Source organism: Mytilus edulis, chromosome 5 (genome assembly GCF_963676685.1).
Source record: "Mytilus edulis chromosome 5, xbMytEdul2.2, whole genome shotgun sequence".
NCBI classification, from domain to species: domain Eukaryota; kingdom Metazoa; phylum Mollusca; class Bivalvia; order Mytilida; family Mytilidae; genus Mytilus; species Mytilus edulis.
The window spans coordinates 67,268,406-67,292,608 of NC_092348.1; the positions used below are offsets into that span (position 1 = coordinate 67,268,406).

Sequence of the window (24,203 nt, forward strand, 5' to 3'; positions counted from 1 at the left end):
TACCCCATTCTGATCCAAACACTACACGTATATCTCCATCACTATTAATCGCAACAAGTGGGCGTTTTTCACATCTATATTCGACGTAAGTTTCATTCAGCTTTCGTCTATTTACATGAAATAAGATAAGAGTACTTTTATTTCACTGATGATTTTTTTAAGTCGGCAAATCGATAGTTACATAATTTCTCAATCGTTAGGGAGGTTGAGAATTATTACAAGATAAATTCAATGTTTTTTTTAATTTTTTAAAAAACTAACACATAGCTGGAGGAAATTATTGCTAACAATTAAAGCTTTTTATGAATTAATAACTCATCAAAACTACTATAGTTATCATTTGTTGCTCCCCACGTTCTTTTTGTATACATAAGACTCATCATTAGAGCTTGAATGTAAACAGTACGAAGGTGAATTTAAATACAAAGACGGTGAGTTTCTACAACCAAAAACTCCGAAAGGTGTCAAATATGGTATGGGCATTCTTTACATTTGGTGAAAAATTTCATTTTTGACACTACTTCAGATACGGAGGTATGTTTCGAGCAGGATAAAGGACGGCACATTTGATCCATCACTGAATAAGGAATAACGTCCTTCTATAAACAACTTTAATCGGATAAACGAAATCAAAATATGAGATATGATTTTCCATTATGGTTAAGATTTTCAAAATTTGATTCTACAATTTTTACACAATTTAGTCACTTATTTCTCTTGCATTGTTTTAAATGTTGAAAGAGCACTAAAAATGACTTTTCTTCACCATATTCATTGTAATCGAGGATTGTAGACGATTATTCATCCAAATAAACTCATCATAGATACCAGGATTAAGTTTTGTATTTACGCGCCAGACGGGCATTTCTTCTACAAAAGAAATATCAGTGACGCTTGAATCCCAAAATACTATTAATCGCAACAAGTGGGCGTTTTTCACATCACATATATATATGTCACTCAAAAATGATGAATGATCGGTGCCTTTTAAAAAAAAAAAGCTTCATAAAGTATTTTTAAGAAGCAATTATGTTAAACCTATTACGGGGAAATTGAATACGTAATAAACTGTGTAAGAAAGAAATAATAAATCGCTCAAAAATTTAAGTACGAAGTATTGTTAATTAAAATGTGTTATCCTTACCTATACGCGAAAAAAGGTCCTGATCTAGCATAGCACTCCCATATTTCCTGTTTAGGTGTGTTTTGATTTGTGATCGTAAATGTCAGAATCGATGGATCTTCACTTCCATACTCTCCGATAACCGACCCTGACTCGAAAATTCCTCCAATAATTGGACTAAATGATTTCCCCTGCAAACTACATGGGAATGCACACTGACCACTAAACCCAAACGTCATCTGGAAGTATGACAATCCTGTAAAAATAAAATCAGCATTTCTTACATATACGCTGCCTGATCAATCCGAAAAAGTAATTAACTAATCTAAATGTGATTTAAACAGACACAACTTCTCTTGTCTCCCTTTTCCCTTCATCCTGGTTTAATGAGCGCAGCAAAAAGTAAGAATTTCTTTTTGATAATTTAGATTTTTTTTATTATACGAAGACACAATAAACTCATCATAGAAACCAGGATTGAAATTTTATAATTGCGTAACACGCACGTTTCGTCTACAAAAGACACACCAGTGACGCGCGAATCACAAAATGTTAAAAAGGGAAAATAAATTACTTCGTTGAAGAGCATTGAGGACCAAAAGTTCCTAAAATGTTTCCAAATATAGTTAAGGTAATCCATTCCTAAGGTAGAAAAGCTCGACTGTAGTTCCTGAACATGTTTAAATTTTTACCATAGTAGAACATTTTTAAATAGAGGAAATAATTTATACAAATAAGTATTATCTAACAATTCATTAACTTGACAAATTACTATATTGCTTAATATCCAGTAGACAGTATTCAATGCATATGAAAATAAAAAGATGTGGTTTGATTGCAAATGAGATAACTCTGTACAAATGACCAAATGACAAGAAAAGAAAATTAATGTACTGAAATATTTTAACAGCTCTCTCCAAAGCAAAAAACTCTACCATAAAATATAAGTCCTACACTTCAGGCACGAGTATATTCTACACAGCATAAACACTAAATAACTGCCAAAAAGAATTAGAAGCAGTTGCTTCCACTACATGTATGGTGGTACGCCACTATCATGGTACCCCATTGCATTTTTTAATCAATAAAAATCCCAATTTTGTCGTTAAGATCATGTTTGATATCTTGAATGTCATGTTTGGTATTCGGAAGGTTTGTCATGTCGTTTTAATTGGCATGAAATATTTGCCAGTTGGCGTTAGACAGACTCTTAATTATCCTATTGAAACCAAAGTATCAATCTTAATGCTTCCAATATGTTAACTATTCACTATGACCTTACTTGTTCAATATATTTGGAAAATAAACGATCTATATACAGTCGAGACGCTATAACAAAGAGTAATCTTTGAAAACAAAATAGATATTTCCATATAAATACTAGGAGATATCGCATGATTGCCAACGAGACAACTGTCCAACAAAGTTCAAATGAAGTGGATGTAAGTATTTATAGGTAACTATATTGCACAATGAAAGCTCATACCGCACAATCGGCTATTAAAAACCACGTGCAGTTCCTTAATGAAGGAAATTAATCGATTGGATTTTTCTAAGTATCCAATGGTTAATTTGTCATGCATGTTCATGACGAGAAAAAACTAACAATATATGTTAGAAGCAAAAGCCGCAAAATCAGAAATGTTCGACTCCCATTATATAATGAAGTAATTTTGGAAATCCCTGAAAAACGTTTATCTAGCACAAGATCACCTTGGGCTCGACCAAAGAGTTGTCGCAACTGCGATAAGCTGAACTGAAGAATTGATTTTTTTTCCTTTTTGAGAACAAAACAGGCCTACAACAGTCCCTTTTCCAAATTAACTAAAACATCTGGAGTTTTAATTAAAAAGAGTATGATTTGAAGAAATAACTATTTTCAGTTTAATTACATACTACGAGGCGGCATAACAACAATTGCATTATTTTAAAATGCAAACCCTTTCTTAACTGTACTCTATATTGAGTTTCATATTTTATGTATTCCTATCACCAGCCCAGTAGTCAGCACTTCTGTGTTGACTTGAGTTATCATTGATGTTTATAATAATAAATTAACTGTTAACAAAACTTTGAATTTTTGAAATACTAAGACTTTTCTTCCTCAGGAATAGAATACCTTACCTGACTTTGCCAAACCTTTTAGAAATTTGTGGTCATCAAATCTTTAGTTTTGCCAAACCTAACATATGTTGCATCAAACACTATTATTCCTAAGGAAATGTTGCAAGACTTTAAAACTTTAATATACAATTTTATTTGGAAAGGCAAAAGAGATAGAATAAAAAGATCAACACTATCAAATGATTTTCAGGAAGGTGGTCTTAAGATGAAAGACATTGACGCTTATATAAAATCATTGCATATCAACTGGATTCTTAAATTAAGTGAAAATAAAAATGACAACTGGACAATTATTCCAAAATTTTACTTCAACAAATTAAGAAAAAATCTTCTTGTATTTAAAATGAATTTAAAGAATATAAACGACATTGATAAAAGTAAGTTACAATATTTACCTTCTATAAACAACTAATTAAAGATTGGATAAGTGTAAAGGGAGGTAATACAAAATATCCCAAAAATTTTCTGGAAATTAGAAAACAAGTTTTGTGGGGAAATGATAATATCCGGTTTAATGGAAAATGTTTAAACTTCGAAGATTGGATAAACAGTGACATTATCAATATAAATGATGTAATTGATGAACAGGGCAATATCTCTGAAACTATTATTTTAACTAAATTAAAATATAAACAAAATTGGATAAGGCAAATATATATGTTAAAAAAAGCAATACCAATTGATTGGAAAACAATTCTTTGCACTGAAGATTCATTCAAAACTAAAGTTAAAGTTATAAATGACTTTAAAATTATGCACAGGACAATTACTTCCATGATGAGTACAAAAGAACTCTATAAAATATTCACACTGAAAGATAGTTGTGATAAACCAAATGGTTTTCTTAAGTGGGAAAAAATATTTGAGAAACACTTAAATTTTAAATTGAAAAATACTTTTGTTTTTATTTTTCAATATCTCACTGATAATAGATTGAAAATATTTAGATGGAAACTTATTCACTACATACTGCCAAGTAAGGAACTTTTAAAAAAGTGGAAAATAACTGAAGACAACTTATGTAAGCATTGTAAAAAAAAGGAAGACTATGAACATTTTTTTGTCAATTGCTGTTATAATAATGACTTTCTAAAAATAGTAATGAAATTATTGAAAAAGATATTATAAGCCTTGAACATTTAGTAACAGGGTACAAAATTGAAGATTCAGCATACTTTGATATTAATTACTTATTAACTATAATATCCTTCTCAATATACAAATCACATTTTGGCTCAGAAAAGAAGACAAAAAAAATAAACATTTTTAAAATTTGCCAGAAAAAAATTTCAGAAATTATTGAAATAAACAATTTTGATAACAAAAAAACTAACCAGATAATTCTAAAAACAAATAAATTCATTGCAACGATTCAATTGAATCGGGACTAATCTTTGTACGAAGCACAACACATTGTGTACAAAATTGTTTATAATGTACACAAGCCAAATATGGTAATATTTATGATCAAGTTCAACCATGCATGTTCAATGTTTGTAAGCATGTTCAGCCATGCAAGAGTCACCGCATGTAAATTATACTGCATTTTTTATATTTTAAAATGTGTATTTACAAAAGATAAAAAGAATTGTTATGGTATAAATGTATCCGTACGTTTATCAATTATTGTGCAAAAATAATGTATCTTTTCGTGTTCCTGCTTGTTAAACTTTAATTATTTGTGCATTACACATATACATTTCGACGAAAAAAGATCAGTAGATAACTAAAGAAAACTTGAATAGTAAAGTCACCATATATAATCGTTAAATCCAGTGGATAATATTTATATTTAGACAACACACATCAAAAATATACCCGATAACGCACATGCGAAAAACAACACTGTGCCCAATATTAATGGAAACACGAATCATACTGGTAACGGTGTTGATTCCGGAAAAAAAATAAATACTATGAAAAAGAAAGAAAAAAACCCGAAATGTAATGTACGTGTATAATCATAATAATTTGTCAACCATATTTTGTGAAATGTCTTATTTTATGAATTCTAATATTATGACCAAATAATATCTTGCCAAATAGTGCTTCCCTTAACTATTAGGTAAGCTAACATGAGGGATACTAAGTTAAAGCTGTAAACTTAGTAAATTGTTACAGCAAATATGCAATAAAGATATTGTTACGTTGGAAAAAAAAGGAATGTGTGGTCCTCAATGCTCAACTTCGTATTTTATTTGGTCAACAAAAAGCCAAACAATCACAAAGTTGAAGAGCATTAAGGATCCACACTGTCTCAAGTGAGATAAGGGTTGGCGGACCCGCAAACATATTCACCAAGTCACATTATTTAGTTCAGTTTAAACATGTCATGATAACTGTTATACACACGAGTATCACTAAGTGTGTTATCTTAGCTTTAATTTCTTTTGAAAATAATTGAGTTAGATAAGAAGTATATCCGATTTGAATTTTATCATACGATCTGCATCTTTCAAAAATTCTTCTTTCCGAATATCGAGACATCGGGGTTATTACATTAATTTTACCGAGTATTAGAATCAACCGAGTTCGACTTATCAGCGGTAGTTATGTGTTGATCAAACGGGAATTATACCGGGACCAAGAAATTACTTAGACTCGTCCGAGTTTTCGTAACAACCGAGTTCGACACAACGAAATTCGACTGTAATTTGTAAAAAACTTTAATTTTTTCTTCCTTAACTTATTGAAACCGATCGATACTAGTATATATGCCGTTAGATTAAAACTGACGAGGAAAGGTAACACACGGCCACCGAAAGCTTTATTATTGTGAAGTCCAGGTGGTCGTGTGGTCTAGCGGGACGGCTACAGTGCAGGCGATTTGGTGTCACGATATCTCAGTAGCATGGGTTCGAATCCCGGCGAGGGAAGAACAAAAATTTGCGAAAGCAAATTTACAGATTTAACATTGTTGGGTTGATGTTTAAGACGAGTTGTATATAAATATATATATTGCTGGTGATCCGATGGATAAATCTGTTGTAGAGTTGTCACTGACTCAGACGTACTTATATATATAATCTATTGATAGTTTATAGAGTTCATATATATAACAAATCAAAAAGGGTACAACATCACCATTAAATAACTATAAAATGAACAAATATTAGATATTTCGGATAACAGATATCATTCTTCAATAATAGCACGATGTCAAATGAATTATGTCAAAATATTCAAACTGAGAAACTTTTTCTAAATACTTTAGCTTTTTTTAGAAAAAGTATCTCAGTTTGAATATTTTGACATGATTCATTTGGCATCGTGCTATTATTGAAGAAGGATATCTGTTGTCTTTGATTGCTGATAAAATAGATGTTAATAATTTAGAAAGAGGTTTCGTGGAGCACTTGGAAGACCCAGCAATATACCGTTGTTTGTAAGGACACTTATGTAGTTTAGGTATCCAATACAGTGATGACAGGTCCAGTTCTTCATCTTTGGTTGAAATTCCAAAGGAACACAGAACAGACCTATGATTATCCAGGATTTCCTCTTTGGTAAGTGTCGTGAGGGTATATGTTGAGTTTCCAAGTGAATTGTCAATACCTAATTCGTTTATCAAGCAGTTAATGTAATGAGTTTTACATACAAAAACGATGTTGTTAGGGGCTTTATCTGTGGGGACAACAACATATTTGTCATGGAGGTAGGATAGGTGTTTTGCAACATTTGGGTCTTTAAAGATTGACGTAGCATGGGCATTGATAGACCCATTCAGTTTTTTAATTCTGATTTGTATCATCGACCTCACTGCCTTAATCCATTCGGAAAGAGTGTCTACGTCTTCCTTCTCGCGCTTAGCCCATTGCCTGGCATAATCCTCAACTGAATCCATCAAAATTTTAAAGTTGTATTTCCAATTGATGGATTTAGGCTCACGATATTTAAAACTTTACGACAAAAGAGATGATTTCAGCTTTCCAATTGTGAACTTTCCATTTCTAAGTAGCAACATTCCAGCAGCACCTGCATACGGGGTATATATCTCCCAATTGATACGATATTCCCGTTCTTGCATTTCCTATCATGATTTTCTTGATAGAGGGTTACTGCTCACAAGGAAGCTATTAAACCAAGAGTTCCAAATGGTGAAGTTGAAATCATCCCTTCGTAAATTTTACGGACGCCATCACGAGTTGGTTGACCGTTATGGAATAACCGTTTCACAAATGATATCGGATATGTTCCTTACGTCGTAACTACAATCCCCTTCCCTTTCATGAATGTGACCTACCGAATTAGACTATTTACCGGATTTGTAATCACATAAGCAACACGACGGGTGCCACGTGTGGAGCAGGATCTGCTTACCCTTCCGGAGCACCTGAGATCACCCCTAGTTTTTGGTGGGGTTCGTGTTGTTTATTCTTTAGTTTTCTATGTTGTGTCATGTGTACTATTGTTTTTCTGTTTGTCTTTTTCATTTTTAGCCATGGCGTTGTCAGTTTGTTTTAGATTTATGAGTTTGACTGTCCCTTTGGTATCTTTCGTCCCTCTTTCGGACCTTTCGATAACACATTTCGTAGAAAAGTGTTATTAACAATGTTGAGGTCACCGGTAATAACGTGGCCAGCAGGATTATATGTGAATTGGGAACTAGCACAAGTGCAATCAGGAGGTTTAGACTTGAAGTCGTCAATATCGAGATCCTGCAAAACGTGTTTGTAATTGAAAATTTTAGTTGCAATAGGTTTGGTATAGGTATAAGAAATGATTGGTACAGACTGGTCTTTGAAATAAGAAGGTATTTTCGATTGAACTAATTTATGATGAAGGATATTGCCTAAGTTGACGCCATCGATACCTTTGTTGGCAACGGAAAGATTAAGGAAAGATCTTTTTTTTTCATCTTTGCCAATGCGGGCTGGCTTGAAAAGTCTGTGACTTGCAATATCCGAAATTATAGCTGTAATTTTGTATCGGTTTGAATGAGGGTTTGTAACAGTGGATTCCAAACATAAATTGAACAGAGAATGAAGTTTTGAAAGGGGTAATGAATAAAGTTTCGTGCGAATGTGATGAATACCTAACGGCTTTTGTATAAATGGCAGCAAGTCATTAATAGATACATCATGCAGAGAAGGTGATGTATAATGACGATGACCATGACTGCGTCTACGTCGAGGAGTCGAGTTGAAAATATTCATCACATTCACCGAGTTACACGAAGGACTAGATAGAATACCTATACCATCAATTTTGTCATTGCAACCATAAGGTGTCGCAGTTCCCAATTGTCTAATCCAGTAATCCTCTTTTTGTCTACGGAGAGTTGTTGAAAGATTAGGATTGTTAGAGCTATGGTATATCTTTTCGATAATGCGAACTGTCATCGAAACGATGGAATGATCGGGCTGATTGAAATGCTGGTATAGAATGTCGTTGGCATTGAGGTTAATGTCTGATCTATGACCGCACATACGTTTGTTTAGCCTTCCTTTCGTTTCACCGACGTATACCAATCCGCAAAGGTTGTACTCTAATCCGTAGACGACATTTATCGATTTACAATTCAGATCATCGTAACTTCTGGTAAAATATGACTTCTTGGTCAAATTGCTAGTGAATTCAGCATCTGTAATTAAAATTGCACAAGTTTTGCAGCCTTTGGTCTCACATTTCGAAATGCGACAGTGTTGTACTGTGTCATCAAAAACCAAAATGTCTTTAAGGAGAACTGAACATGGCTGTATATGTGTAATATTGCTGTTTTCACTAGGACCATGATCTGAATGAGTCATGTTTGTGATATTTGTCATGTCTGGTGATGAGGGGACACCTGCCGTATCAGACGACACCGTGTCCATGGTGACGTCTGTTTCGGACCTTTTTATGCTGGGCGACGTCCGAGCCAGTTTCCTGTTAGATCTTCGTAAATTCATGCAATTGTAGTTTTGCTACTGGGCGGATGATGTCCTCGGGGACAAAATGTCCACCAGCAGAGACATCGACCCAGTGGTATATGTCTGATTATCGTACACAGATTTGAACAATGAAGGTAATTTATATAAAAGTTTTACTTTATTTAGCCTTTAATTTTTTTTTTTGCATTCCAGCGTCACTGAGTTTTTTGTAGACGAAACGCGCGTCTGGCGCAAATACAAAATATCAATCCTGGTATCTATGATGAGTTTATTTACAACCACTGGGACGATGCCACTGCTGGAGGAGTTTTTCTTACCCGCGGGTATAACCAGCCCAGTAATCAGCACCTCTGTGTTGACATGACATATCATTTTTGTAGTCATAACTATAAACTCACTGATATCAAAACTTTGAATTTTTGAAATACTAAGGCTTTTCTACCACCAGACACAAGTTGTTTCCTTTTTCCTTTTTCCTTTTTCGATATTCAAATTTTGAAAAATATTACAAGACTAGTCCAAACTGAATTTTTTTTTTCCCTCAAAATTTTTTTCACAAATTTTGTTTTCCTAAAAAAAAAATTTCCTTAAAAATTTTTTTTTTCAAATTTTTTTTCACAAAAATTTTTTTCCTCAAATTTTTTTTTCCTCAAATTTTGTTTTCCTCAAAAACATTTTCCTCAAATTTTTTTTTCCTCATTTTTTCGTTTCCTTATTCGTTTTCTATTTCCTTTTTCGATTTTCATTTCCTTATTCTGTTTCTATTTCCTTTTTCGATTTCATTTCCTTATTCGTTTTCTATTTCCTTTTTCGATTTTCATTTCCTTATTCGGTTTCTATTTCCTTTTTTGATTTTCATTCCTTATTCGGTTTCTTTTCCTTATTCGGTTTCTATTTCCTTATTCGATTTTCATTTCCTTATTCGGTTTCTATTTCCTTTTTCGATTTTCATTTCCTTATTCGTTTTCTATTTCCTTTTTCGATTTTCATTTCCTTATTCGGTTTCTTTTTCCTTATTCGGTTTCTACTTCCTTATCCGATTTTCATTTCCTTATTCGATTTCTATTTCCTTTTTCGATTTTCATTTCCTTATTCGGTTTCTTTTCCTTTTTCGATTTTCATTTCCTTATTCGTTTTCTATTTCCTTTTTCGATTTTCATTTCATTTTTATTCGGTTTCTTTTTTACGTTATTCGGTTTCTATTTCCTTATTCGATTTTCATTTCCTTATTCGGTTTCTATTTCCTTTTTCGATTTTCATTTCCTTATTCGGTTTCTATTTCCTTTTTCGATATTCATTTTCTGATTCGTTTTCTATTTCCTTTTTCGATTTTGATTTCCTTATTCGGTTTCTATTTCCTTTTTTGATTTTCATTTCCTTATTCGGTTTCTTTTTCCTTATTCGGTTTCTATTTCCTTATTCGATTTTCATTTCCTTATTCGGTTTCTATTTCCTTTTTCGATTTTCATTTCCTTATTCGGTTTCTATTTCCTTTTTCGATTTTCATTTCCTTATTCGGTTTCTATTTCCTTTTTCGATTTTCATTTCATTTTTATTCGGTTTCTTTTTTACGTTATTCGGTTTCTATTTCCTTATTCGATTTTCATTTCCTTATTCGGTTTCTATTTCCTTTTTCGATTTTCATTTCCTTATTCGGTTTCTATTTCCTTTTTCGATATTCATTTTCTGATTCGTTTTCTATTTCCTTTTTCGATTTTGATTTCCTTATTCGGTTTCTATTTCCTTTTTTGATTTTCATTTCCTTATTCGGTTTCTTTTTCCTTATTCGGTTTCTATTTCCTTTTTCGATTTTCATTTCCTTATTCGTTTTCTATTTCCTTTTTCGATTTTCATTTCCTTATTCGGTTTCTATTTCTTTTTCGATTTTCATTTCCTTATTCGTTTTCTATTTCCTTTTTCGATTTTCATTTCCTTATTCAGTTTCTTTTTCCTTATTCGGTTTCTATTTCCTTATTCGATTTTCATTTCCTTATTCGGTTTCTTTTTCCTTATTCAATTTTCATATCCTTATTCGGTTTCTATTTCCTTTTTCAATTTTCATTTCCTTATTCAGTTTCTATTTCCTTATTCGATTTTCATTTCCTTATTCGGTTTCCTTTTTCCTTTTTCGATTTTCATTTCCTTATTCGGTTTCTATTTCCTTTTTTCGATTTCATTTCCTTATTCGTTTTCTATTTCCTTTTTCGATTTTCATTTCCTTATTCGGTTTCTATTTCCTTTTTTGATTTTCATTTCCTTATTCGGTTTCTTTTTCCTGATTCGGTTTCTATTTCCTTATTCGATTTTCATTTCCTTATTCGGTTTCTTTTTCCTTATTCGGTTTCTATTTCCTTATTCGATTTTCATTTCCTTATTCGGTTTCTATTTCCCTTTTCGATTTTCATTTCCTTATTCGGTTTCTATTTCCTTTTTCGATTTTCATTTCCTTATTCGGTTTCTTTTTCCTTATTCGGTTTCTATTTCCTTATTCGATTTTCATTTCCTTATTCGGTTTCTATTTCCCTTTTCGATTTTCATTTCCTTATTCGGTTTCTATTTCCTTTTTCGATTTTCATTTCCTTATTCGTTTTCTATTTCCTTTTTCGATTTTCATTTCCTTATTCGGCTTCTTTTTCCTTATTCGGTTTCTATTTCCTTATTCGATTTTCATTTCCTTATTCGGTTTCTATTTCCCTTTTCGATTTTCATTTCCTTATTCAGTTTCTATTTCCTTTTTCGATTTTCATTTCCTTATTCGTTTTCTATTTCCTTTTTCGATTTTCATTTCCTTATTCGGTTTCTATTTCCTTTTTCAATTTTCATTTCCTTATTCGGTTTCTTTTTCCTTATTCGGTTTCTATTTCCTTATTCGATTTTCATTTCCTTATTCAGTTTCTTTTTCTTTATTCAATTTTCATTTCCTTATTCGGTTTCTTTTTCCTTTTTCAATTTTCATTTCCTTATTCGGTTTCTTTTTCCTTATTCGATTTTCATTTCCTTATTCGGTTTCTTTTTCCTTATTCGGTTTTTATTTCCTTATTCGATTTTCATTTCCTTATTCGGTTTCTATTTCCTTTTTCGATTTTCATTTCCTTATTCGTTTTCTAATTCCTTTTTCGATTTTCATTTCCTTATTCGGTTTCTATTTCCTTTTTCGACTTTCATTTCCTTATTCGTTTTCTATTTCCTTTTTCGATTTTCATTTCCTTATTCGGTTTCTATTTCCTTTTTTGATTTTCATTTCCTTATTCGGTTTCTTTTTCCTTATTCGGTTTCTATTTTCTTATTCGATTTTCATTTCCTTATTCGGTTTCTGTTTCCTTTTTCTTTTTTCATTTCCTTATTCGTTTTCTATTTCTCTTTTCGATTTTCATTTCCTTATTCGGTTTCTTTTTCCTTTTTCGATTTTCATTTCCTTATTCGGTTTCTATTTCCTTTATCAATTTTCATTTCCTTATTCGGTTTCTTTTTCCTTATTCGGTTTCTATTTCCTTATTCGATTTTCATTTCCTTATTCGGTTTCTATTTCCTTTTTCGATTTTCATTTCCTTATTCGTTTTCTATTTCCTTTTTCGATTTTCATTTCCTTATTCTGTTTCTATTTCCTTTTTCGACTTTCATTTCCTTATTCGTTTTCTATTTCCTTTTTCGATTTTCATTTCCTTATTCGATTTCTATTTCCTTTTTTGATTTTCATTTCCTTATTCGGTTTCTTTTTTCCTTATTCGGTTTCTATTTCCTTATTCGATTTTCATTTCCTTATTCGGTTTCTGTTTCCTTTTTCGATTTTCATTTCCTTATTCGTTTTCTATTTCCTTTTTCGATTTTCATTTCCTTATTCGGTTTCTATTTCCTTTTTCAATTTTCATTTCCTTATTCGGTTTCTTTTTCCTTATTCGGTTTCTATTTCCTTATTCGATTTTCATTTCCTTATTCAGTTTCTTTTTCTTTATTCAATTTTCATTTCCTGATTCGGTTTCTTTTTCCTTTTTCAATTTTCATTTCCTTATTCAGTTTCTTTTTCCTTATTCGATTTTCATTCACTTATTCGGTTTCTTTTTCCTTATTTGATTTTCATTTCCTTATTCGGTTTCTTTTTCTTTATTCAGTTTCTATTTCCTTATTCGATTTTTATTTCCTTATTCGGTTTCTATTTCCTTTTTTTTTTGGTTTTCATTTCCTTATTCAGTTTCTTTTTCCTTATTCGGTTTCTATTTCCTTATTCGATTTTCATTTCCTTATTCGGTTTCTTTTTCCTATTTTCGGTTTCTATTTCCTTATTCGATTTTCATTTCCTTATTCGGTTTCTATTTCCTTTTTCGATTTTCATTTCCTTATTCGTTTTCTATTTCCTTTTTCGATTTGCATTTCCCTATTCGGTTTGTATTTCCTTTTTTGATTTTCATTCCCTTATTCGGTTTCTTTTTCCTTATTCAGTTTCTTTTTCTTTATTCGATTTTCATTTCCTTATTCGGTTTCTTTTTCCTTATTCGGTTTTTATTTCCTTATTCTGTTTCCTTTTTCCTTATTCGGTTTCTATTTCCTTATTCGATTTTCATTTCCTTATTTGATTTTCATTTCCTTATTCAGTTTCTTTTTCCTTATTCGGTTTCTATTTCCTTATTTGATTTTCATTTCCTTATTCGGTTTCTTTTTTCTTATTCGATTTTCATTTCATTATTCAGTTACTTTTTCCTTATTCGGTTTCTATTTCCTTATTTAAATTTCTATTTCCTCATTCGGTTTGCGGGAGAAAAACATTTTGATGAGTTTATTTTCTTTTCCCTTATTCGATTTTCATTTCCTTATTCGGTTACTTTTTCCTTATTCGGTTTCTATTTCCTTATTTGGATTTCTATTTCCTTATTCGGTTTGCGGGAGAAAATCGTTTCGTAGTGCCGGGACACTACAACTACCATGGCATGCAGTCGTTTTGTATACTCATTTTTCAATTATATTTGTACAAAACAATTAACAAGGGTTAGTACCATGTAATTTTCAAAACTCATCAAAATGTCCACTAAGTAGCATGAGACTGAGTTGTTTCTTCGTATGTAAAGTACTGTCTAATACCGCAGTCCCACTAGGCCACGATCGCACTACGATCTGTGAAAAAAATGCAAATTTTGATGATCGTAGTACGATCGTGTAGATCGTAGTAAGGTCGTATCACGGTCGTGGTGAGGTCTTCAAGATCGTGATGAGCGTGGACAACTTTGAACATGTTCAAAACAATCGTGTTGCGGTCGTGGCGAAATCATGTCGTAGTAGAAGCGTAGTGAGAGCGCGCTAAGGTCACAGTAAGATCGCAAAGGTCGCTGTACCATCGTAGCGAGAGCGTGATTCTATTCGGAGAGAATGTGCTACGATCTCACAGCGACGTTATTACGACATCACTACGAGCATCACGTTCTCACGGCGACTACACCACGTTTACACCACGCTGTTCAAGACCATAGTACGATTCTAGCACGCCCTTGTCGTACTCACCACGCTCTTCTTACGACCTGACTACGTGCATACTACGACCATCATTCTCGTTGTCATTTTCACATAAAATATATTAAATCTCTCCAGATTTTATTTGTCTGTATGTGATTAGGACTTCTTGTCCATTTTCTCTAACGGCTCAACCATGCTTCTCGTTTCTATCTAGATTAGACCGTTGGTTTTATACTAGTAATTTTTTGGGCCCTTTATAGCTTGCTGTTCGGTGTGAGCCCAAGCTCCGTGTTGGACACCGTACCTTGGCCAATAAAGGTTTACTTTTATAAATTGTTACTTGGATGGAGAGTTGTCTCAAACGCACTCATACCACATATTCCTATATCTGTTGACACATCTGTGTCATCTCTGGTATCGTTCACTAAAATATCGTCATTTGAGTTTTATGGACCAGCAATAGGTTGTAACTTGGGTTGGATTGGTCGGTCCGACATCTCTGCTGGATCAGGATTTGTTACTATTGGAGCTCCCTCTGCCTCTACATCAACCCCTACCACCACGCCCACGTGTTCTAGTAAATTTTGGCGGCATGACTGTATTGTTTCCGCGAAATCTACGTATTAATCAGAAATAGAAGGAATGGAACTGTATTGATATGGAACACGATGTTGACGTTATTGCTGAGAACGTAGTAAGATCGCGGTATGAGCGTAGTATAATCGTGGTAAGAACGTGCTATAATCGCAGTAGAAGCGTGGTAAGATCGTGTTGCAATCGGATAACTCGTGGTATGGTCGTAGTGAGAACGCGATGAGCGTAGAAAGATTTTGATAAGCGTAGTGAGGTCGCAGAATAAGCGCGGTGAGAACGTAGTATAATCGTAGCGGGATCGTTGTAGAAGTGTAATGAGGACGTAGTAGCATCGTGAAAGCAACAGAAATTTACATTTTCATGCCGCTCATACTGCGACCTCACCACGATCTGAATTTATTTTAGATCGTGGTGAGCGTGGTGGGATCGTGGTCTAGTGGGACTGGGGCTTAATCTTTATCGTTTAAAAATGGTTCTCCAATTCAGAAAAAAATGAGATCTTTCTAGTATACAATGAAAAACGACCTGGAAAGTCTATATGAGACATTAAAATGATATAAGATGTGCATTTAGAAGCTGTTTCGTAAGAACAAATTTCCCCTACGAAACAATACATGGTAGATTATGAAATACCAGCCGGTATTCCCGATTTCGGTATTAATACATGCCCCGTTTTTTTACTTCTTTTACAGAAGCGACAAATAACAACCTCAGTAGCCAGGTCAATAATTTCCTATATATAGATCGGAATTCCTTCTAGATATTAAGACTCTGATTAATATGGTTAGGGACATTTTTTCCGGAACTTTATATAAATAAAAAGAGAATAGGATATAGCAATTATCGTTATTAAGTGATGAAAACATCGGGTTACTCAATGAAATATGACTTATAGTGGAGGGGGCATTAAGTTTTGCTAGCCTTGTACGTGTGTATGTCTGTACGTCAAGAAATTAGTTTTCGTTCTTTTATCTCGAGTTTGCCTCAACAAAATGTTATGAAACTTATACACAATCCGTATTACAACAAAATACATATCACATTTGATTTTGATGGCGTCATTTATACCATTCTAGGGTTATGCGCCTTAACAAATAAAAAAAAATACTGAATTTTTCGTTTCCGTTTTCTTACCTAAGTTTGCCCGACACCAAAATCAAGACATATACAAAATAAATTTGCAGCAAAGAAACAGCGTCTAAGACTTTATTGCTGTTCTTCATCTTGACAAAATACAGTGAGATCTTCAACACAGAGAAATCATTCTCGTCTCAATATAAAAGTTGCAAGACAGCCCTAGCACCGGTTTGAGCAGAATTGTAAGTCAATATCGTCACAGTTGTACGTGGCATAGAAGACACACAGATTTGAGGCAATACGAACAATTTAATATGAACAGCTGACAAAGAAAGACTAACAAATCTGTCATAGATTGCCCGACAATTTTACTTATACATTAATATAAAACGAGACACATTTAAAGTGAAATACAGGGTAAGTTACTAGAGGTTGTATATATATATATATATATATATATATATAATCCCTCAAAAATGAAGTTTTATATGGTATGTATATATGATTAACCAAGTGTGTTCCGTCCTGCCTGTCGATTTGTCCATAGATCTGTAAAGTACTAGTAGTTACATTATGTAGGTGGTCTTTTTACCGAGCACAGAAACAAAATCCATCATACATGTCATTTTTACCGCGCTGAAGTACGTCCATTATTCATTTTTCATTATTCAAAATTTAATAATGAATAATGGAATAGTTCACTATTCACTATTCAATGTAAATGAAATAGTTTAGGTTTCATTATTCAAGTTGGAGCGGTGAATAGTGAAATAAAAATTTAAAAAAAAAATAACTGACACTATAGCTAAGTTCCGTATTTCTAAATTCGTCATTTTGGTGTTATCAAACGAACATTCAAATTATTATAAGAAAAAAATAAAAACACTCTGTAAATCTTTTATTTTATTTATTTATTTAGTTCAGGAGGATAAACTAATGGCTTTTCCTTAACTATTTTTAACAGAAATTAAAATTGAGAATGGAAATGGGGAATGTGCCAAAGAGACAACAACCCGACCATAGGAAAAAAAAAACCAACAGCAGAAGGTCACCAACAGGTCTTCAATGTAGCGGGAAATTCCCGCACCCGGAGGCGTCCTTCAGCTGGCCCCTAAACAAATATATACTAGTTCAGTGATAATGAACGCCATACTAATTCCATGTATGGACAACCTTAATACCAAAACATATATATCAAAATACTCTACGTTGTCTTTTTTTATTTCCCCTGGACCTTTGCTATTTTTCATCCTCTGATTAAAGATATAACAAGTTGATTGTGCAGCAATGACCTTTCGAGGGGTTACGGTGGACCTAAATACCAAAAAAAGTAAAATCACAAAAATACTGAACTCAGAGAAAAATCAATTCGGAAAGTCCATAATCACATGGCAAAATCAAATAACAAAACACGCGTGAAAAATTAAGAAATAGCCAATTTTGAATAATGAAATGGATATTTTGAATAATGGAATGGACTGCTGTGACCCTTCAGCCCGTTATTGCAGATAAACCTTATACCTCATTCGAAAACTTACTAAGAATGGAACAAAAGGTATATAGTCAATATGTTTCGCAACGCATATTAGAGGAGTACCGACGGACATTTAAGTATGTGCCTGTCCCAAGTCAGGAGCCTGTAATTCAGTGGTTGTCGTTTGTTTATGTGTTACATATTTGTTTTTCGTTCATTTTTTTTTACATAAATAAGGCCGTTAGTTTTCTCGTTTGAATTGTTTTACATTGTCTAATCGGGGCCTATTATAGCTGACTATGCGGTATGGGCTTTGCTCATTGTTGAAGGCCGTATGGTGACCTATAGTTGTTACTGTCTGTGTCTTTTTGGTCTTTTGTGGATAGTTGTCTCATTGGCAATCATACCGCATCTTCTTTTTTATATATTAATATCGAAATACGCGTGAACATTGAGAACTAGCTTATTTGGAATAATGGAACGGACTGCTGCAACCCGTCAGCTCCTAATTCAGGAAAAAAAATATACACCAAATTAAAGCTTATTGATAGAGGAATACATTGAGAATAAACGATATGTGCCGCAATGACAATTAGCTGGATTGCGGAGGCCTAAATACAAAAATACGCGTGAAAATTAAGAAATAGCAAATTTTTAATAATGAAATAGATATTTTGAATAATGAAATGGACTGCTGTGACCCTTCAGCCCGTAAGTACAGATAAACCTTAGCTTATACCTCACTCGAATGCTTATTAAGAATGGAACAAAAGGTATATAGTCAATATGTTCCGCATCGCATATTAGAGGAGTACCGACGGACTTAATATCGAAATACGCGTGAACATTGAGAAATAGCTTAATTTCAATAATGGAATAGACTACTGCAAATCGTTTTATGACCCCTTCAAGCTGTCGTTAATTCTCGTTGACCTCGAATTTAAGCCCTTATATAAGTTGAATATTTGTCTTTATGAAGTATAGAATTTTATCAATAAAACGACATCAAAGGTTCATCAAAGATGTAATTTAATATATGATATATAAAACAAAAACAAATACCGATCACTCCAGTGACATTTAGAAATATAAATAGAAATATTTATGAAAAGACAAAAAAGAAATGTACAGTGAAAACCTACCGCTTAGGACCGCTTAAATGATGTTGAGACCCCCGGTCTTTCAATGTCCTAAATTTGACGAAATAATAGACTCTGTAATATATAAAACTTATACCAAATGGATGTAGATACACACGTGATTAAAAAGGAACTTGGGTTCTTGGGTTCTGGGTATTGTATTTATGTTTAAGAGCAACTTTGAACCTCTGTGGTGGCCAGACGGGCCCGGATCTCAGAAAAATATCTAAGTGAGAAATAGCCTAGGTCAATACCTTTGAAATGAGCTAGGTCCGGTTCAGAACTTTGATGTAGGGATATGCCGAGTAGTACCGAATGTGTGGTTAATACGGAAAATTACGTTAAGGGTCACCTTTGAACCGAGCTCTGTGGTGGCCAGACGGGCCCGGATCCCCAAGAAATATTTCAGTGGGAAATAGCTTATGTCAATACCTTTGAAAGGGATTGACACAAGCTATTTCCCACTTAAATATTTTTCTGGGATCCGGGACCGTCTGACCACCGTATTGAAAAAGAAACCGAATACGGAAACAGAAACCAGATAAGGAAATGAATTTCGAATAAGGAAAAAGAAACCGAATAAGGAAACAGAAATGAAAAAAGGAAATGAAAATCAAATAAGGAAATAGAAACTTAAAAAGGAAATGAAAAAGGAAAAAGGAAAAAGAAACCGAATAAGGAAATGAAAATCGAATAAGGAAATAGAAACTGAATAAGGAAATGAAAATTGAAAAAGGAAAAAGAAACCGAATAAGGAAATGAAAATTGAATAAGGAAATAGAAACCGAATAAGGAAAAAGAAACCGAATAAGGAAATTAAAATATTGAAAAAGGAAATAGAAAACGAATAAGGAAATGAAAATCGAAAAAGGAAATAGAAACCGAATAAGGAAAAGAAAATCGAATAAGGAAATAGAAACTGAATAAGGAAATGAAAATTAAAAAAGGAAAAAGAAACCGAATAAGGAAATGAAAATTGAATAAGGAAAAAGAAACCGAATAAGGAAATGAAAATCGAATAAGGAAATGGAAACCGAATAAAGAAAAAGAAACCGAATAAGGAAATGAAAATTGAAAAAGGAAATAGAAACCGAATAAGGAAAAAAAAACCGAATAAGGAAATGAAAATCGAAAAAGGAAATAGAAAACGAATAAGAAAATGAAAATCGAAAAAGGAAATAGAAACCGAATAAGGAAATGAAAATCGAAAAAGGAAATAGAAACCGAATAAGGAAATGAAAATCGAATAAGGAAATAGAAACCGAATAACGAAAAAGAAACCGAATAAGGAAATGAAAATCGAAAAAGGAAATAGAAAACGAATAAGGAAATGAAAATCGAAAAAGGAAATAGAAACCGAATAAGGAAATGAAAATCGAATAAGAAAATAGAAACCGAATAAGGAAAAAGAAACCGAATAAGGAAATGAAAATCAAAAAAGGAAATAGAAACCGAATAAGGAAATGAAAATCGAAAAAGGAAATAGAAAACGAATAAGGAAATGAAATCGAAAAAGGAAATAGAAACCGAATAAGGAAATGAAAATCGAAAAAGGAAATAGAAAACGAATAAGGAAACGAAAAAAATGAGGAAAAAAAAATTTGAGGAAAATATTTTTGAGGAAAAATTTTTGAGGAAAAAAAAATTTGATGAAAAAAAATTTTGAGGAAAAAAAATTTTGTGAAAAAAAATTTGAAAAAAAAAATTTTTAAGGAAAAAAAATTTTAGGAAAAAAAATTTGTGAAAAAAATTTTGAGGGAAAAAAAAATTCAGTTTGGACTTGTAATATTTTCAAAATTTGAATATCGAAAAAGGAAAAAGGAAACCGAATAAGGAAATGAAAATCGAATAAGGAAAATAGAAACTGAATAAGGAAATGAAAATTGAAAAAGGAAAAAGAAACCGAATAAGGAAATGAAAATCGAATAAGGAAATGGAAACCGAATAAGGAAATGAAAATTGAAAAAGGAAATAGAAACCGAATAAGGAAAAAGAAACCGAATAAGGAAATGAAAATCAAAAAAGGAAATAGAAACCGAATAAGGAAATGAAAATCGAAAAAGGAAATAGAAAACGAATAAGGAAATGAAAATCGAAAAAGGAAATAGAAATCGAATAAGGAAATGAAAATCGAAAAAGGAAATAGAAACCGAATAAGGAAATGAAAATCGAATAAGGAAATAGAAACCGAATAAGGAAAAAGAAACCGAATAAGGAAAAAGAAACCGAATAAGGAAATGAAAATCAAAAAAGGAAATAGAAACCTAATAAGGAAATGAAAATCGAAAAAGAAAATAGAAAACGAATAAGGAAATGAAATCGAAAAAGGAAATAGAAACAGAATAAGGAAATGAAAATCGAAAAAGGAAATAGAAAACGAATAAGGAAACGAAAAAAATGAGGAAAAAAAAATTTGAGGAAAATATTTTTGAGGAAAAAATTTTTGAGGAAAAAAAAATTTGAGGAAAAAAAAATTTTGAGGAAAAAAAATTTTGTGAAAAAAAAATTGAAAAAAAAAATTTTTAAGGAAAAAAAAATTTTAGGAAAAAAAAATTTGTGAAAAAAATTTTGAGGGAAAAAAAAAATTCAGTTTGGACTTACGAAAAAGGAAAAAGGAAAAAGGAAACAACTTGTGTCTGGTTTTTCTACCTCATGATTAGATTATCTTAGCTTTATTTGGTAAAACTTTCAGTAATCTTTAGTCCTCAATGCTCTTCAACTTCGTACTTTATGTGGCCTTTTATTTTTTTTATTCGGGCGTCACCGAGTCTTTTGTTAACTTATATTGTACCACTGGATCGATGCTACTGCTGATGGAGTTTTTATTCCCTGAGCGTATCACCAGCCTATACATGACATATCATTGATATAGTCATTATTAAAAATTAACTGTTAACAAAACTTTGAATTTTTGAAATACAAAGGCTTTTCTACATCTTGAATAAATTATCTTAACTGTACTTGAGTCATCCAATGTTCTTTAACTTCGTACTTTACTATGTCTTTTTCACTTTTTTTTATTTGAGCGTCACAGGTGAGTCTTTTGTAAACGGAACCCGCGTCTGCCGCAAATACAAAATTTCAATCCTGGTATGATAAGTTTATTCACAAGTGAGATGTTAAATCTAGCTATAAAACCAGGTTTAAACTACTATTATCTACATAAGGAAATGTCTATTACTATTTTCAAAAAGTTGGTGTCTTTTTGCAATTTTATAAAGAACACTCCTTTTTTTGGAATATTCATCTTTAAAATTTATCTTTAGTAGTTTGATTTTGAAAAAATGTGTTATGGACAGACAATCGATTCATTTAACAGACATCTTCTTAACTCTCTTTCATCTTGTAACAGTATTAAAACATTTGACTTTTCAACTCTTTACACAAGTATTCCACATTCTAAACTAAAAGACAAATTAAAAGAGTTGATATTGCTTTGCTTCATAAAAAGAATGGCCAACGTAGATACAAGTATCTGGTCTTAGGGATGGATAAATCCTACTTTGTAAAGGATCACTCTGATTCAAACAAAAAATTCTCTGAAAATGATATTATCAAGATGCTTGATTTCTTGATTGACAACAAATTTGTTACGTTCGGAGGACGTGTTTTTCAACAGACTGTCGGCATTCCAATGGGAACAAACTGTACCCCTCTACTTGCCGACTTGTTTCTTTATTATTACGATGCTGACTTCATGCAGGAATTTCTTAGGAAGAAAAAGAAGAAGTTAGCAATATTCTTTAACTCTACTTTCCACTATATAGATGATGTTCTTTCAGTAAATAAAAAATTTGGTGACTATGTGGAAAGTATCTATCCCATCGAGCTAGAGATAAAGGATACTACAGATACAGTTAAGTCGGCCTCATATCTTGACTTACATCTAGAAATTGACAATGAGGGTCGGTTGAAAACAAAACTTTACGACATAAGAGATGATTTCAGCTTTCCAATTGTGAACTTTCCATTTCTAAGTAGCAACATTCCAGCAGCACCTGCATACGGGGTATAAATCTTCCCGTGCTAGCATTTCCTATCATGATTTTCTTGATAGAGGGTTGCTGCTCACAAGGAAGCTATCAAACCAAGAGTTTCAAATGGTGAAGTTGAAATCATCCCTTCGTAAATTTTACAGACGCCATCACGAGTTGGTTGACCGTTATGGAATAACCGTTTCACAAATGATATCAGATATGTTCCTTACGTCGTAACTACAACCCCCTTCCCTTTCATGAATGTGACCTACCGAATTAGACTATTTACCGGATTTGTTATCACATAAGCAACACGATGGGTGCCACATGTGGAGCAGGATCTGCTTACCCTTCCGGAGCACCTAAGATCACCCCTAGTTTTTTGGTGGGGTTCGTGTTGTTTATTCTTTAGTTTTCTATGTTGTGTCATGTGTGCAGTTGTTTGTTTGTCTTTTTCATTTTTAGCCATGGCGTTGTCGGTTTGGTTTAGAATTATGAGTTTGACTGTCCCTTTGTTATCTTTCGTCCCTCTTTTAGCAGAATGATATGCTTTCAATTTTTAAAAAGTATCGGTCTTCAATTCAGCCGATCTGATTCAAGCATAATGTGATGATGAACACAAAATGCATTTTTTGGAAAGGAACAAGCTACATTTATGCGAAAACAACATCAGTAGCATGGGTTCGAATCCCGGCGAGGGGACAACAAAAATTTGCGAAAGCAAATTTACAGATCTAACATTGTTGGGTTGATGTTTAAGACGAGTTGTATATAAATATATATATATTGCTGGTGATCCGATGGATAAATCTGTTGTAGAGTTGTCACTGACTCAGACGCACTTATATATATAATCTATTGATAGTTTATAGAGTTCATATATATAACAAATCAAAAAGGGTACAACATCACCATTAAATAACTATAAAATGAACAAATATTAGATATTTCGGATAACAGATATCCTTCTTCAATAATAGCACGATGTCAAATGAATCATGTCAAAATATTCAAACTGAGAAACTTTTTCTAAATACTTTAGCTTTTTTAACAGTTAACAGGGAAGCAGTTTAGTCAAACGGAGTTATTTTAACATAGCGAAAGACCACGCAGATGGCGCTGTATTTTCACTTCCGTGAATCGAGGTTCAAACGGACGAGAATTGTAGAACAAAATCAGTAAAACAAGACACAAAACCGCCGCAGACCACCATGTGACCTATTTAAACGTCGAGAAAATATCTCAGGAATCTAAGGATGTAATTTTTATGAAACTTAAGTGAGTTTTTATATGAAATTTTTATCGATTTCCTGACCTGATCCTCCAAAGTGAAAGTATGTCATTCATCGAAGGTAATTACCTTCTTCTTTTTTCACTTGG

At 32.5% G+C, this 24,203-nt stretch overlaps 1 protein-coding gene across 1 annotated transcript in view; it reads right to left on the reverse strand.

Annotated features, from left to right (window-relative positions):
* Nucleotides 1–24,203, reverse strand: part of LOC139525204 (uncharacterized) — a 48,613-nt gene that overhangs the window by 14,685 nt on the left and 9,725 nt on the right. The window contains exons 2-3 of the mRNA XM_071320395.1: nucleotides 1,145–1,379; nucleotides 4–107 (exon numbers count right to left, since the gene is read on the reverse strand). Of these exons, the coding sequence (XP_071176496.1) occupies nucleotides 4–107; nucleotides 1,145–1,379 (339 nt within the window). The remainder of the gene's footprint in view (nucleotides 1–3; nucleotides 108–1,144; nucleotides 1,380–24,203) is intronic.